General features: G+C 41.0%; 1 protein-coding gene across 3 annotated transcripts in view; it reads right to left on the reverse strand.

Annotated features, from left to right (window-relative positions):
* Positions 1 to 16218, reverse strand: part of MAP4K5 (mitogen-activated protein kinase kinase kinase kinase 5) — a 293565-nt gene that overhangs the window by 51192 nt on the left and 226155 nt on the right. For all 3 annotated transcript variants that reach the window (XM_033950939.1, XM_033950938.1, XM_033950937.1), the window contains 3 exons: positions 11113 to 11227; positions 8305 to 8363; positions 620 to 723 (listed from right to left, as the gene is read on the reverse strand). In XM_033950939.1, coding sequence (XP_033806830.1) covers positions 620 to 723; positions 8305 to 8363; positions 11113 to 11227 — 278 coding nt within the window. The remainder of the gene's footprint in view (positions 1 to 619; positions 724 to 8304; positions 8364 to 11112; positions 11228 to 16218) is intronic.

Here is a 16218-nt window from a genome sequence, read left to right on the forward strand (position 1 = left end):
GGGGCTTTTTATCTTGCTATTCCTTGGAGCATAAACTGCTGTATGTTAGAAAACCACAATTTTAAAGAAGGTTTTTTTTTTCTTTAACTATGATGAAGACTATTAAAAATGATAGCCAGTAACACTGAATAATTTGATATCTTTGTACAGCCATAGCTCTTAAGCCTACAAATACACTTTGCATGACTGCCTTAGAATCAAGCAGGAATATCTTGGCCACAGCAGAGAATATTTTGGCTATGCATGTAAATTTTTATGACTGTTTATGTTCAATTTAGTTTCACCACCACCCCTCATAACCCAGCAAGCACTAATACTGGATGTTTATGCACTACATTAGTGCTAGTGACATAACATATAATACAGTTTCACCGATACGAATAGTGCAAAATTCGAACAGAAATACTAAAAGCTGCTGCTAACTGATTAAACCCCTTCTAATTCAGCAGGTCAGTTTATCTAATGACAAGCTGCAGAATTCCTTTCTAACAAATTTGTACTTCACAATCTACAGTAAGTTTATCTGACACACAATCATTGAAAATATACAACTAAAACCCTTTACATTTGATAACCACCACTAAACAAACACGTATAAAAATACCTGAGCATAACCTACCTTTATTAACATGAATTTCTGCATTGGCTCATACCACTGAAGTAAAACAATCCCAGACTGTAATGCTCCACAGAGGTACTTGTGTCCCGTATATGGGTTTCGTACTGCAATGACAGAATGTTTATGTTAGAATTGTATTATTTTGATCATTAATTGTGTATGTTAACTTGTACTCTGTCTAGAACGGGGGTCGGCAACCTGCGGCTCTTTTCCATCTTTGCTGCGGCTCCGGTAGTGTGTCACGCAGGAATGCAGCTTACAAGTCCGGCGTCGCGGCGGGAAATAGCCATGCTGAGCAGTGAGCTCAGCACATACACAGATGAAAGCCTTGCTTGCTGATTGGTCCGGCGGCCCCGCCCCGCCGTGCCGCCGGACCAATCAGCAAGCAAAGCTTTCATCTGTGTAGTGCTGAGCTCACTGCTCAGCATGGCTATTTCCCGCCGCGACGCTGGACTTGTAAGGTGCACGCCTGAAAAAGAAATCATCCTGGCCGGGGTCGGTGTCATGCTCCGGAGATCTACAGCCTTCCTATCTCCCTCTCCCTTCTACCTGCTTCCGGCCACATCCCCTGCTCCGCGGCTCTCTTCGGCAACTCAGCAGCAGCGATCGACACAAGCTTCTGACGTCGGGGCCTACCCTCTGCGAGTCCCGCTTGTTTCAACTTCCTTTTTCCACAAAGGCGGGACTCGTAGAGGGAAGGCCTCGATGTCGGCAGCTTGTCTTGATCACCGCTGCTGACGAGTTGCTGAAGAGAGCCGCGGAACAGGGGGGTGTTGCCAGGTGCAGGTAGAAGGGAGAGGGCCAGATGCAGGACTCGTGGGTGAGGGAGGAGAAGAGAGAGAGAAAGAGAGAGGGGAGGGAAACAAAAGGAAATATTTCATACTGGGCTGGGCCGGAGTGGAGGGAGGGTGGAAAGATTCTAGCTACAGGGTGCAGTAACAAAGGAAAAGGGGGGAAAGCTGAAAATGGAGATAGTGACACAAAGAAGAGAAAGGGTAAGCAGGACCTACTGAATAAGGATAGAGATACAGAGGGGACATGAAGAGGAGGTGAAATAGAGACATAGAAGTAATGCTGAAAAAGTGTGTGGGGGGGGAGATAAAGACATTGAAAGGGCAAATGGTGAACATGGCGTAAAGATAAGGACAGAGACAAATGAAGATTCTGAAAAAGTGGTGAGATAGGGATATAGGTGAGATGGACACAAAGAAGGGTGATGCTGGAAAATAGGTGGAATGGTAATTCTGACAGACACAGAAGGGAAATGCTGGATCAAGGAGAGATGGGGCTCAGGCTGGATGGAATGAGGAGAAATGCCTTGTTGGCCCGGAACTTCCTCTCCTACGTCAGAATTGACGTCAGGGAGCGGAATGCTGGTCAGCGCTACACTTCTGCAGGGAAAGCTTGGGACGGCGGTGGCTTGGGGGCTGTTCCCCGATTGCGGTGGCAGCAAACCGAGTGGCTTGGGGGACGGCACGGAGACAGAAAGAAGGGGGAACAGGGAGACAGAAAGAAAAAGTTGGGGGAGAGAATGAGGTCTGGAGGAGAGGAAACATACAGGAGGCTGAAAGAAAGGAAGAAAGATTGGATGCACAGTCAGAAGAAGAAAGTGCAACCAGAGACTCATGAAATCACCAAATAGCAAAGGTAGGAAAAATGATTTTATTTTCAATTTAGTGATCCTGTATATAGCATTAAGATAAGAAACAATATATGCAGTGTTCGATTTGTTTTATAATGGTTTTGCGGCTCCAAGTTTTTTTTTCTTTTCGAAAACGGGTCCAAGTGGCTCTTTATGTCTTAAAGGTTGCAGACCCCTGGTCTAGAACTTTGGACAAAGCAGAATGCAAAGCGAAGTTACTTACCAGTAGAAGGTGTCCTCTGAGGACAGCAGGACAGGTATCCTTACAACTGGTTGACATCATCCTGAGTCCAATGAGGATGCTACCCAGTGCTCTATAGCTTTAAGAGACTTTTGAAAGTGGCCCCACTGTGCATGTATTTGTGTTTTCCCACATGACATACAAGTGCAGAACCCTCAGTAATATAAAATAGCTAGAAAAGAATTCAACTCCTAGGAGAGGTGGGAGGGTTATAAGGATACGTGTCCTGCAGTCCTTGGAGAACACTTTCTACAGGTAACTAACTTCGCTTTCTCCAAGGACTAACAGGAGAATAGTATCTTCATTTAGGAATCCTTAGCTACTCATCAAAAATAACAGTAGGATAACAGAGGCTTGCAACAGTGAGATGTTCTGGAACCAAATCAACCTCAAAACAAACAAACTGGTTGTTGAGGTGCAGCCTGGATGAATAAAAAAGGTCCAAGGAGTTGGATTCTAGACACCAAACAAATTCTGCAAACTGACCACACTAAACGTCAAGTTGGGTATGCTACACAAGACTGTAATGAGATGTGAATGTGCAACTGAAGAAAACAAAACAGAGATTACTAAAATTGGCTTTATTAATTCTTGTAACTTCTTGATGACTCAACACGGACCTGTGTTTCGGCTCATCAGCCTTTATCAGGAGTCTATAAACGTGAGCAACAGGAAAGGGAAGATCAGAAACCATATATGATGAAAAAACTAACATATATAAATATCAAAACATTCTCTATACAGTAAAGTATAAAACAGCTTACAATCCAAAATATAAAACCAATACTGGTATTTCTCATAATATACATAAAACAAACCAAAAAATAATTAAATAAATATCACACGTGTTCTCAGTAATACATGCATATTAAAATAAAAATCATAATATTAAAAATAACAAACCCCAAATGCAAAAACATCATCAATAAGACAAAATAAATACCTAAATACTAAATTTAGGCCCCCTTTTTATCAAGCTGTGTAAGAGGTTTTTTTTATTGCAGGTTGCTGTGGTAAAAGTGTGTGTGTGTTGGGGGGGGATTGAGGGACTTGTATACCGCCTTTTTGTAGTTTTACAATCACATTCAAAGCAGTTTACATACAGGTACTTCAAGTGTTTTTCCTATCTGTCCCGGTGGGTTCAAAATCTATCTAATGTACCTAGGGCAGTGGAGGATTAAATGACTTGCCCAGGATCACAGGGAGCAGTGTAGGGTTTGAACCCACAACCTCAGGGTGCTGAGGCTATAGCTCTAACCACTATGCCATACTCTCCTTCTCCGAAGCTCATAGGAATTTTATGAGTGTCAGAGCTTTTACTGCAGCAGCCTGCAATAAAAAAAAAACAACCCTTATGCGGCGTGTTAAAAAGGGGCCACAGAAAATGGAATCAGGAGAATAAATGCACTTATACAAATCTTAGGTATCTATAGAATAGAATCTAAGGTATCTATAGAATAGAATCTAAGTGAAAAACAAGATAGCCACTATCAAGCAAAGCTCTTTTGGAGCTTCATAGCATGGTTTTTAATTCTCTTTTGGAACTTCACAGCATGAATTTTCATAAATTTCATTACTTGTTTTAGATATTCACCCATTTTCACTAAATGGAATTTCGGTCAGGTTGATTCACATAGATATCATATTTGGTTCATCTCTCTCTCCATTTCATTGACATTGTGAATTTTGGCTCTTTCCACTGCCATCAAGTTTGTCTTCAGGTATCTGAGCTCTTATTCTCTTATCTCTTTTCAGTTCAATTCTGTACCGCTTCTTTTGGTCATTGTTATCCCTTCCGGTTGATATAGTATATCTAGATTTTCAGAAAGCTTTTGATAAAGTTCCTCACGAGAGGCTCCTGAGAAAATTAGTGTCATGGGAAAGGTGGCAAAGTTCAGTTGTGGATTAGGAATTGGTTATCGGATAGAAAACAGAGGGTAGGTTTAAATGGTCACTTTTCTCAATGGAGGAGAGTAAACAGTGGAGTGCCGCAGGGGTCTGTACTGGGATCGGTGCTATTTAACTTATTTTTAAATGATCTGGAAATTGGAACGACGAGTGAGGCAATTAAATTTACAGATGACACTAAACTGTTCAAAGTTGTTAAAACGCATGACCGTAGGAATTTGGCAGATGAAATTTAATGTGGACAAATGCAAAGTGATGAACATTGGGAAGAATAACCTGAATCACAGCTACCGGAAGCTAGGGTCTACCTTGGGGGTTAGCGCCCAAGAAAAGGATGTGGGAATCATCATAGACATTACAATGAAACCTTCCGCCCAATGTGTGGCGGCGGCTGAAAAAGAACATATGAACATAGGAATTGCCACTGCTGGTTCAGACCAGTAGTCCATCATGCCCAGCAGTCCACTCACGTGGTGGCCCTTTGGTCAAAGACCAGCACCCTAACCGAGACAAGCCCTACCAGCGCCCGTTCTTGTTCAGCAGGAACTTGTCTAACATTGTCTTGAATCCCTGGAGGATGTTTTCCCCTATAACAGCCTCTGGAAGAGCGTTCCAGGATGCTAGGAATTATTTAAAAAGGGATGGTTAACAAGACTAAGAACATTATAATGCCCCTGTATCGCTCCATGGTGCGACCTCATCTGGAGTATTGCGTTCAATTCTGGTCTCCTTATCTCAAGAAAGATATAGTGGCCCTAGAAAAGGTTCAAAGAAGAGCAACCAAGATGGTAAAGAGGAAGGAATTCCTCTCGTATAAGGAAAGACTAAAACGATTAGGGCTCTTCAGCTTGGAAACGAGATGGCTGAGGGGAAATATGATTGAATTCTACAAAATCCTGAGAGGAGTAGAACGGGTACAAGTGGATCGATTTTTCACTCCGTCAAAAATTACAAAGACTAGGGGGACACTTGATGAAGTTACAAGGAAATACTTTTAAAACCAATAGGAGGAAATTTTTTTCACTCAGAGAATAGTTAAGCTCAGGAACGTGTTGCCAGAGAATGTGGTAAGAGTAGATAGCATAGCTGGTTTTAAGAAAGGTTTGGACAAGTTCCTGGAGGAAAAGTCCATAGTCTGTTATTGAGAAAGAAATGGGGGAAGCCACTGCTTGCCCTGTATCGGTAGCATGGAATGTTACTGCTCCTTGGGTTTTGGCCAGGTACTAGTGACCTGGATTGGCCTCTATGAGAATGGGCTACTGGGCTTGATGGACCATTGGTCTGACCCAGTAAGGCTATTCTTATGTTCTTTGATTGATGTATTTCGATGATCCTTGTTTTATTTGCTTTCATTTACTTTTACCTAGTGTTTGATAGTAGCTATCTTATTTTTTACTTAGATGGACTCTCATTTAGTACATAAGATTTGTATGAGAATGTATGTATTCTCTTGATTCACTTTTCTATATTTAGTATTTATGTATTTGTCTTATTGACAATGTCTTTTATTAATGTTATTTATGCATTATTTGTTAGTTTTAAATATTATGATTTTTTTTATATGCATGTATTACTGAGAATATTTGTGATTTTTTATTGATTTATTGGTTTGTTTTATGTGAATTGTATGAAATTACCAGTATTATTGGTTTTGTATATCAGATTGTAAGCTGTTTTATTTTCATTCCCTTTGTAATTCTCTACCTGAGCAGCATGTATAGATTCACCCTTTTTGACCTGTTTGTCAAAATTCAATTATAAGCTCTTTCGAGCAGGGACTGTCTCTTGTATGTTTAATGTACAGAACTTTGTGCATCTGGTAGCGCTATAGAAATAAATAGTAGTATAAGTTATTTATGCATCATATATGTATATACAGACAGGTTTCATAACCTTGGTCATAACCTGTGTTCATGTTGATGTGTGACCGTGTCTTGCTGAATGGAATTCCTTGTTGTTGCATATTTTTGAGTGCCATTGCAAGAATGTCGGAGCTTGAATCACAGCAATGAACAAACATTAATGGCCTCTTTTACAAAGCTGCGCTAGCGGCTGTGCTGCGCTAACAGCCCCGAAGCCCATAAAGATTTAAAGTGCTTCGGCGCTGTTGCCATAAATAAAGAGGCCATAAATTTCTTGTTATACTTGGCAAGAGGAACATGTTAGTTCAAGTTTATGGGGATAATGCCATGAAGAATGCGGCAGTGTACAAATGGATTAAATGTTTTTCTGAGAGGAGAGGAAGTGTCACACATGAAGAGAGGTCAGGATGGCCAATAACAAGCAGAACTGACGAAAACATTGCAAAAATTTGCCATATTGTGCATCATTGTCAGCTGACTAAGATGCATAGCAGACCAAGTAAACATTGATAGAGAAACAGGAAAATCTTAACTGAAAATTTTGGCATGAGAAAGGTAAGTGCAAAAATGGTCCCTCCTGGCTCTCGCATCACAATTCACCAGCTCACATGGCACTGTCTGTGAAGGAGTTTTTAGCTACCTAATAAATAACTGTATTGGAACACCCTCCCTACTTACCTGATGACTTTACCCAATGACTTTTTTCTTTACCCAAAGATAAAGGAAATATTGAAAGGTAGACATTTTGATGACATTCAGGACATCAAGGGTAATACGACGACAGCTCTAGTGGTCATGCCAGAAAGAGAGTTCTAAAATTGCTTTCAAGGATGGACTAGGCGTTGGCGTCGCTGCATAGCTTCCCAAATAGAGTACTTTGAAGGGGACCATAGTGATATTCCTCAATGAGGTATGTAGCACTTTTTTTAAGGATGAGTTCATGAGCTTGTCAGACCTTGTATGGTTTCTGATCTTCCCTTCCCTGTTTACAAATTTATAGATTCCCGATGCAGGCTGTTTAGCCAAACACAGACCCGTGTCGAGTCATCAAGAAGTTACAAAAATTAATAAAGCCAATTTTAGTCATCTCCACTGTTCTTCGTTTTCTTCTGTTGCCTTTTAGAGAAAGTCTTTCTCTCTGTTTTTATTTATTTCAATTTTAACCATGTTCTCCCAGAAGCTCAGAACGGGTTACAATTTTACATTCACAATCAATTTAAAAACAGATTAGTCATAACAACAATTAGGTTGCATTGGGACAGTTACAGATCTATTCTAGAGTCCAGCCTGGTCATAGCAAAGAGTAATTGGAGAGTAAATTGAGGAAGCTGGTCATTGAGGCCCTATTGTCCGGAAGAGGAAGGTCTTTATTGCTTTATTGAAGAACATTAGTGAGTGGCAATTGTCTCTCAAATACAGCATGGTACTCAGAGCCACATACTGGTGGGAAAAAACAACTGACTGGCAGACAGACTAAGCATGGACATGCAACTATATGAGTAGTCTCTCAATATGGGTGTAGTCTGAGAGATCATCTGAGCATGGGGCATTATCGAAAATACCCCTCCACTTGTCCAAGTATGTTATGTTTTTCATAAATTATTCAACTTAATTTTGGGGGGGTTAGAATTTACCTTGCACCTTTAAGGCTTAAATCTAAATTTGTACGTGAGGCAATAGAGTTAAGTAATTTGCCCAAGATGACAAGAAAGCACAGCAGGATTTGAATTAGGTTTCCTTGGTTGTAAGCCCAGGACTAACCACAAGCTATTTTTCCACTCCAATTATCAAACGTTTAATATGGAAGTAAAAACATATTCCAAATATTTTATAAGTGGAATGTTATATTATGAGAAATGCAAACCAAACATACAAGACTGAAGGTGAAGTCTTGTTGGCATCCTACCCAGTTCAGAGCTCGTTTGGGAGAACAGGATAGAAAACAAATTAATATGTATCTCACAATGCACCTATTTACAAATAAATGTTTTCAGCAAAAAGAATAATCAAGAAAATTACACAGAATGCATACCTATACAGCACTTGTGGCATCCTTTTGTGTCAGGAATTTTTGTTGTTAATGCAAACTTTCTGAAAAGAGAAAGCAAATCATTAATTTTCAAAGTAGTTTTCAAAATGCATATATTGTCCAAACCAATCAAAAAGAAACAAAACAAATTTTAAAATTTAATGGAACCCTGTTCTCCCAAGGCCAAGTTCTAACCAAATTGTTCTGGAGATATTTGAAGTGTTTAGATTTTTATTGGACCAAGAGAAGAATAATCAACAGATGAAACTACACGAGCTTTCAAGATCTTACAAGTTGCTTCAAAAGATCAAGATATCTCTAAGAGAGACTTGTGTCATCTTGATAACTTAAGTATAGCCAGTTCTGGAAAGTTCTTAAATTAGACAATCTCACTCTCCCCAATGTCCACTACATCTGCAAAGCCGATTCCAGTCAATGGCAGAGCATTGCAGAGTCCATACAGGCTGCCTGAAAATTTTGTGACCTGAATCGCTGCCAGCAGAGGGAGTGCTGACCAGATACCAAAATTCTACACAGTTCTCGGGTAATTATGCAATCCTGGGGAATTCTGCACCAATTCTGCATTGTGCAGTAGTACAGAAATCTGCCAAGAGTAATATATTCTCAATTTTAGAACATACTCTTCATAAAGCTTCTGTAACAAATATAACATCTTTGCAAGAGATGTGCTCAGTGTTAAGGCATACTCTGAGACAAGGGACTGATTCTTAGCTATCGAGATCATACATTTAAGCTCTTTCTGATGCTACGCTCCAAGCCACCAGTTGTCACCACCGAGACAGCACGTCACTTTAAAAACACCACCAAAAGATGTGTTGCTGAAACAGTATGACAAAGGAGCATGTTCCTCTGTGGGGGGGTGGGTGAATGTAATTTGTTTTATTCCTGCTGTTCTAAAGAATGTCCATTTAACTACTTTTTGAATTAATGTACAATCTTTGTGTGCAAAATTTATGATTTGTTAGTTGACTTGCAACCTCATGTGTGACAGAGACCTGGTTGTATGAGTGTGATTTGGTATGCTTGAATCAACTATCTTCTGCTGGGTTTGATTGTAAACACTGTCCTCGCAATAGGTGTATTCCCATTTTTAACATTTTAATGCAGAAGGATGACAGGCTGTTTGTATTTTTCAGCAATGGACGACTTGTTTGGTGCATGTTATGTTATAAATATGCTTACATGAGGAATTACAATTAAAATACTGCAATTGAATGGGTAGATTTCCAGCATGTGATGCTAGTGCTGAAACAACTGCACTGGTTATCTGTAAAATTTCAAATACAGTATAAGGTGCTGTGTCTAATTTTCCAGGGTTTGTATTGTCCTGTGCCTCATTTTTTTAAAAGATTATAGAGGTTTAAAAAAAAAAAAATTATTTATTCATTTTTACATATTACAACATGTGTATAAGAAAAATCATTCAAACTTATAAATATACACTTGATTAACTTTCATATATCATTAAAAATATAACTTTTCAGCCAATACCTATATTCTATAATATTTTGAATATTATGAACTATTCCTAGTATCTAAACAATTGATATCAAGTTAGAAAACCCTCCCAACCCCTCCCTCCCCTTACAAAAGTTTCATTCCCAATACATCAAAAACAGTTAAATACTCTTATACATTATAGGATTTAATATTTATTACCCACCCACACCCCTCCATGTCAAATATCTTACTTTGGGAAAACGTTATTACTCATTACAAAAATCTGTTAATGGTCCCCAAATCTTCTGAAATTTACCAAAATATCCTTTGTGTTGCTATTGTGCGCTCCATTTTATATATATGATGCACAGAATTCCACCAGAAACTGTAATTTAATCTGCTATGATTTTTCCAATTGAATGTAATCTGTTGAATGGCAACTCCAGTCAATATAAATAAAAGTTTGTTATTATTTGATGAAATCTGACTCTTCGCTCTCATTGACATGGCAAATAAAATAGTATCATATGTCAAGGCTACCGGATTCTCTATCATCCTATTGATTTGAGGCCAAATTGATTTCCAAAATACTAATATAAATGGACAATAGAATAAAGGTGATCTAATGTCCCAGCCTCAAGATGACAGTGCCAACATCTATTAGACTTAGAGCTATCTAGTTTTTGTAAACGAACAGGGGTCGCTGGAAGAGGAAGCAGCGCAGGCGCAGGGCTCACAGAAGGGCCGGGACCGCCAAGAGGAAGCAGCAGGACACCGGTAGGAGCGTCTACATGATTGGGAGGCTGTGGGGGTGCGAGCGGTCCTTCAGGGTGGGGGTGCAGGTGGGAGTGCGTGCGAGCGGTCTTTCGGGGTGGGGGTGCGTGCGAGCGGTCCTTCAGGGTGAGAGTGTAAGCGGTCCTGCGGGGGGGGGGGGGGGGGTGAATCGGACGTCAGGGGGGGGAAACGATGTAAAAAAATATTTGTACAACGCGCTCACGCGTATAACGCGCAAGGTTATGCACGGTTTGTAAAATCGTGTATAATGCGCGCGTTATATGCGTGAAAATACGGTAATTCTTCCAGTAGTGGACTAGCCTTCTCAAATCAGCTTACTCGAAAGATAAATCTGGCTGCTGTGTTCTGGAATAGCTGTAGTCTCTTGTATTCCTTTTTGAGTGATACCAAAGTACCAAGTCTAAATAGGAAAGCAAAACAGCCTACACAATAGAACAGATAATATGGATAAAGCATGTTAAGCCAGTTTGCTCTTCTAATTTATTAACTACTATAACTTTTTTCACTTTATATGCATTTTCATATTTGACTAAAAGAGAATTTTTTTCTTTTTACCTCGGTAGTATTCTGTCTGGGAACCTGTGGGTCTGAATATGGACTGCTAATCCTGGTTTCTTAGCTTGTTCAAACAAACCTATTAGATTGTGTGAATAGAGCTGAAATGATTTCCCTGTTAGCAGAAAGAAAAAAAAAATAAAATAGTGCTTTACAACTACATGCGTTACCAAGCACCAACATGTAATGTTCCAGTCATAAAGTAAAATTATTACCTTCTACAGATGATGGCCATGTTTTAGAAATGGAAGCCAAGCCAGAGTAGAAAGAAGGGGAAAAAAAAACACAATTACAAAAATTGTATAAGCCTCTGGCCTGCAAAATTCAGGTAGTGTGTGAAAATCATGCACAGGAATCAATCTATGCATAACAGAATCAAGATCTGTAGTATAATACAAGTGAAATATATGGCAGGCACAGTACCTCCAACTTTTATCTATTCACGCAACTCAAACTTTGCAGAACTGAGGCCAAAATGCACAAAGTACAATCATAAACAACTGTGTAAGATTAAACTAGAGAATATTTTTTGCTTTGGTATTTATAATTATCCTGGGATAGGAGAGGCTCTAAAACAGTGTTTCTCAACCTGTGCTACGCGTACCCCGGGGGGTATGCAGGCCGCCTGTTGGGGGTACGCGGGCTGGTTGCTACCTGGGATCTACCCTGTCCCACACACCCCCCCGGATGAAGCCATCACAACAGATTCCTCCCTGACCCACCCCTGAAGCTGATCCTGCTACCCTACACGCTCCACTCCCACCCTCACCGCAGCAGCAACAGGGATGGGCCAGGCACGTGCAGCAACTGCACATGGGCAGCCCACAAGCCTTCCCCCCGACGCCCGGAACCTTCTCTCTGATGTCAGAATTGACTTCGGGGGTGGGGGGTGGGTGAGAGGCTTGTGGGTTGGTGCGTGCAGTTGCTGCATACACCTGGCCTGCATCCCTGTTGCTGCTGTGGCCGGGGGGGGGGGGAATGGAGAATGTTGGGTGGCAGGGTCAGCTTTGGGGGTAGGGCAGGGAGGACTAGGCAGTGGAGGCAGGGAGACAGGAAGAAAAAGTTGGGGGGGGGGGGAATGGAGCGTGTTGGGTGGCAGGGAGGAATCTGCAGTGGTGGCTTCAGTGGGGGACAGGCAGGGAGAGAGGAAGAAAAAGATGGACTCATGGAAGGACAGAGAGATGTTGGTTGGGGAATGTAATGAGGACTGGAGGAGAGGAAGCATGCAGGAAGCAGAAAGAAAAAGAAATATTGGATGCAGTCACAGGGAAGTGCAACCAGAGACTCATGAAATCATCAGACAACAAAGATAGGAAAAATGATTTTATTTTCAATTTAGTGATCAAAATGTGTCAGTTTTGAGAATTTATATCTGCTGTCTATATTTTGCACTATATTTGTTTATTTTTCTATAGTTGTTACTGAGGTGACATTGTATATTTTAAAGTCATCTGACTTGACCTCTTTGAAAAAACCCTGAATATAAATGATAATTAATATTTCTCTGTGTACAGTGTGCTTTGTGTTTGTGGATGGGCAGACTAGATGGGCCATTGGGCATTTATCTGCCGTCATGTTTCTATGTTAATAAGATTATATTGTGTGTATATGAAAATGGGTGGAATAAATTGCATTACAATTAGTATTATTATTATGGGGGTGGAGTCAGGGGCAGAATTTGGGCGGGGCGGGGCAGGGTACTTGGTTGGTATTTGTTAGGCTTAGGAGGTACGTGGCTTGAAAAGATTGAGAAACACATTCACATGAATTCAATACGATCCAAAGGGATTATCTCGTAGCACACCCTCTTTTTAATGAAGTACTAGAATTTTGTGACACTGTCATTCAATTTTATTAACCAACACTAAATTTGCCAATATTTAATAAGAGCAGAGCAGAAAAATAGTGGCGCAACGCTGCATTGATTTAATGAAATACATGAACTTGGTAGCAATCTGCTTACCTGTAATGGGTGTTCCCCACAAACAGTAGGATTAACCAGGCATGCAGGTTGGTGATATCTTCTGACAGCACCAAGAACAAACAGCTCTCCTGAGCTCACTGGTAGAAAGTTACAATCACGTAAACCCCTTCCTTCACACATACACCCCAGTCAGTCTCAAGTTCAAAATCAACTCCTGGGGGGCAGGGAGGGATTGTGTGTTTGATTAATCCTGCTGTCTATAGAAAACATCTGTTACTGGTAGGTAACTTTTGCTTTCTCCAGCAAGAAGCAGGACTGAATCACACACTGAGGTATGAGACTCCTAAGCTCATTACCACGCAAAGTAAGGGGCACAGTCATGGGTGGGCCTGGGCCCATTCACTTTTGCCTCAGGCATACCATTGGTCCAGAAAGTAGGGAATCACCAGCTCCTGCCAGCTGAAGACATAGGCAGCTCACTGAAGATGAGAATCTCCATTTAAGAACACAGCAATCAGTGTGCCAAGTTGCTGATGCCACCCATGCTTGGTTCAAAGAACTGAATATGTACCGGGTGCTGGCATCAGTGATGCTGATGGCTCTGGTTTCAGCGGAGACTCCAAAATTCAACAGTCTGCCAATGTCTTCAAATTGCAAGACTTGGGGAGCCACGTAAGCTAAGGTATTTAATTTTAAAAGTTTGGTGGGGGAAGTGGCAAGGGATGGATGCAGAAAGGAAAATGTGTGGCATACACCACCAATTCTAGATAAAAGAGAGCTACAGTAACAGCAAGGGTTCTAGTTCGGTTAGTGTCCTGTAATGATCAAACTGGACTCCCTAGCTAACTGCAATGGGATGGAGGGAGAATTGGCCATTAAGAAGAAAATAGGTTCTGTAATACTACTTGGCTAAAATGACCATCTCATCTGGAATAGGATTCTGATGTGAAAGTGGCTGCTTTGCAAATTTCAGCAATGGGAGTGGATTGTAAGAAAGTCACTGAGGCTGCCATCACTCAAACTTTGTATGCCATAACACATCTCTCAAGTTACAACCCATCTCGAGCATAGCAGAAGGAAATGGAAACAGTTCTCTTAGTGACAGGTCGGCCTAGTTTGTTGGGATCAAAGGAGATGAACAGTTGAGGTGAAATCCTGTTTGATTTAGTCCTTTGAAAGAAGTATGCCATGGCAGGCTTACAGTCCAGTATCTGAAGAGCTGCTTTTCCTGGTTGAGAATGAGGCTTTGGAAAGAAGAATAAAAGCACAAAAGATTGATTTAGAGGAAATTCTGTGACAACTTTTGAAAGGTATTTAGGATGAGTGTGGAGAACCATCTTGTCATGGTGAAATACTGCATATGGTGGGTCAGAAACCAATGCTTGAAGTTCACTGACTGAAGCAGAAGTAACAGCGATCAAGAAAACTACTTTCCAAGTGAGGAACTTGAGATGAGTAGACGCTAGTGGCTCAAATGTTGGCTTCATAAACTTGGCAAGGACTACATTAAGATCCGAGACAACTGGAGGCGGTTTCAGTGGAGGTTTGGAGTTGAAAAGTCCTTCATAAACCTAGAAACCAGAGGATGAGTGGCCAGAGGATTATCGTCGATAGGTGTATGGAAAGCACTAATAGCACCGAGGTGGACTCTGACCAAAGTGCTTTTGAGGTCAGAAGAAGAAAGATAGAGAAGGTAATCCAGAACTGAAATGAAGATGAAGGTTCTTGGTGGTGAATATACTACTAGGAGGTAAAACGTGCCCACTTCTGTTGATATCATTGCTGGGTAGATGGTTTTCTGGATGCAGCAATAATGGCTTAAACAGGATCAGAGAGATGAAAAGCTGTTGAAGTTACACCGTCAAATGTAGAGACTGCAGATTGGAATGTAACATGGATTCGTGACTGTGTGAGTAGAGATGGAAAGATCTGGAGTGGAATTGAATCCTTGACAGTCAGCTGAAGTATAAGGGAGAACCAAGGTTGCCAAGGCCACCAAGGAGCTATCAGGATCATGGTGGCTGATTCTCTCAAGTTTGATGAAGGTCTTCAGAATGAAAGAAATTGGTGGAAATGCATATAGGAATTTATTTGTCCAATCTAGACGGAATGCATCTGCCTCAAAATGTTACGGAGATTATTGTCTGGAGCAAAATTGAGGCAGCTTGTGATTTAGGGGAGACACAAACAGGTCTAACTGTGGAGTTCCCCATAACTGGAAGATGAGACGGGAATACTTTGGAGTTGAGAATCCACTCATGTGGCCAGAGGAATCTGCTGAGCTTGTAAGCTAGGATATTTTGTTTCCCTTGTACATATATAGCCTTTAGAAATATGGTGCGAGAAATCGCCCAATTCCAATGCGTTGGGCTTCTTGACAAAGGAGAGAGCCTGGACCGCCCTGTTTGGCTGTTGAACTAGGACAGCCAAACAGGGCAGACAAGTTGGACAGAGCATTTTGAAAAGAGATGAGAGCATTTCGAATGACATCAAATTCCAGGTTGATGTGCAATGATTTCTTTTGCGAATTCCAAAAACCTTGTGCCTTGAGGCCATCCAGGTGAGAACCCCAAGCATACATGGATGCATCTGTGGTGGGAACTCTTTGATGTGAAAGAACCTGAAAAGGGAGACCCCTGAAAAGATTGAAAGGGTTCATTCACCACTGAAAAGATTTTTGAAGGATAAGGGGTCAGAGGCTTGAGACCACTGAGAGGCTAGAGACCACTGAAACATCCTGAGATGTACACGAGCGAATGGGGTAACATGGACTGTGAACAACATGCGACCTATAAGCCTCATCATCTTTCCAGCTGGTAAGTGTTTGCAGAGTGGAGACTTGATCACAAAGATGAATGATATTGTCTTATCTCTGTTGAGGAAGATAAGTTCGTAACTGATTGGTATCTAGTAAGGCTCCTATAAATTGGAGAAGTTGTGAGAGTTGTAGTTGAGACTTTGGAAAGTTGACTTCAAATCCAAGATTTTGAAGAAAATCTATGGTCTGTTTGGTTGCCAAGAAAACATCCTGAGGAGATGTGGCTTTTATTAGCCAATCATCTAGATAGGGAAACACTTGGAGACCATAAGTCCTAAGTGTTGCTGCTACATCCACCAGGCATTTTATGAACTCTTGGAGAGGACATTAGGCCAAATGGAAGAATTTTGTATTGGTAATGTTG

Source organism: Geotrypetes seraphini, chromosome 7 (assembly GCF_902459505.1).
Source record: "Geotrypetes seraphini chromosome 7, aGeoSer1.1, whole genome shotgun sequence".
NCBI lineage: Eukaryota > Metazoa > Chordata > Amphibia > Gymnophiona > Dermophiidae > Geotrypetes > Geotrypetes seraphini.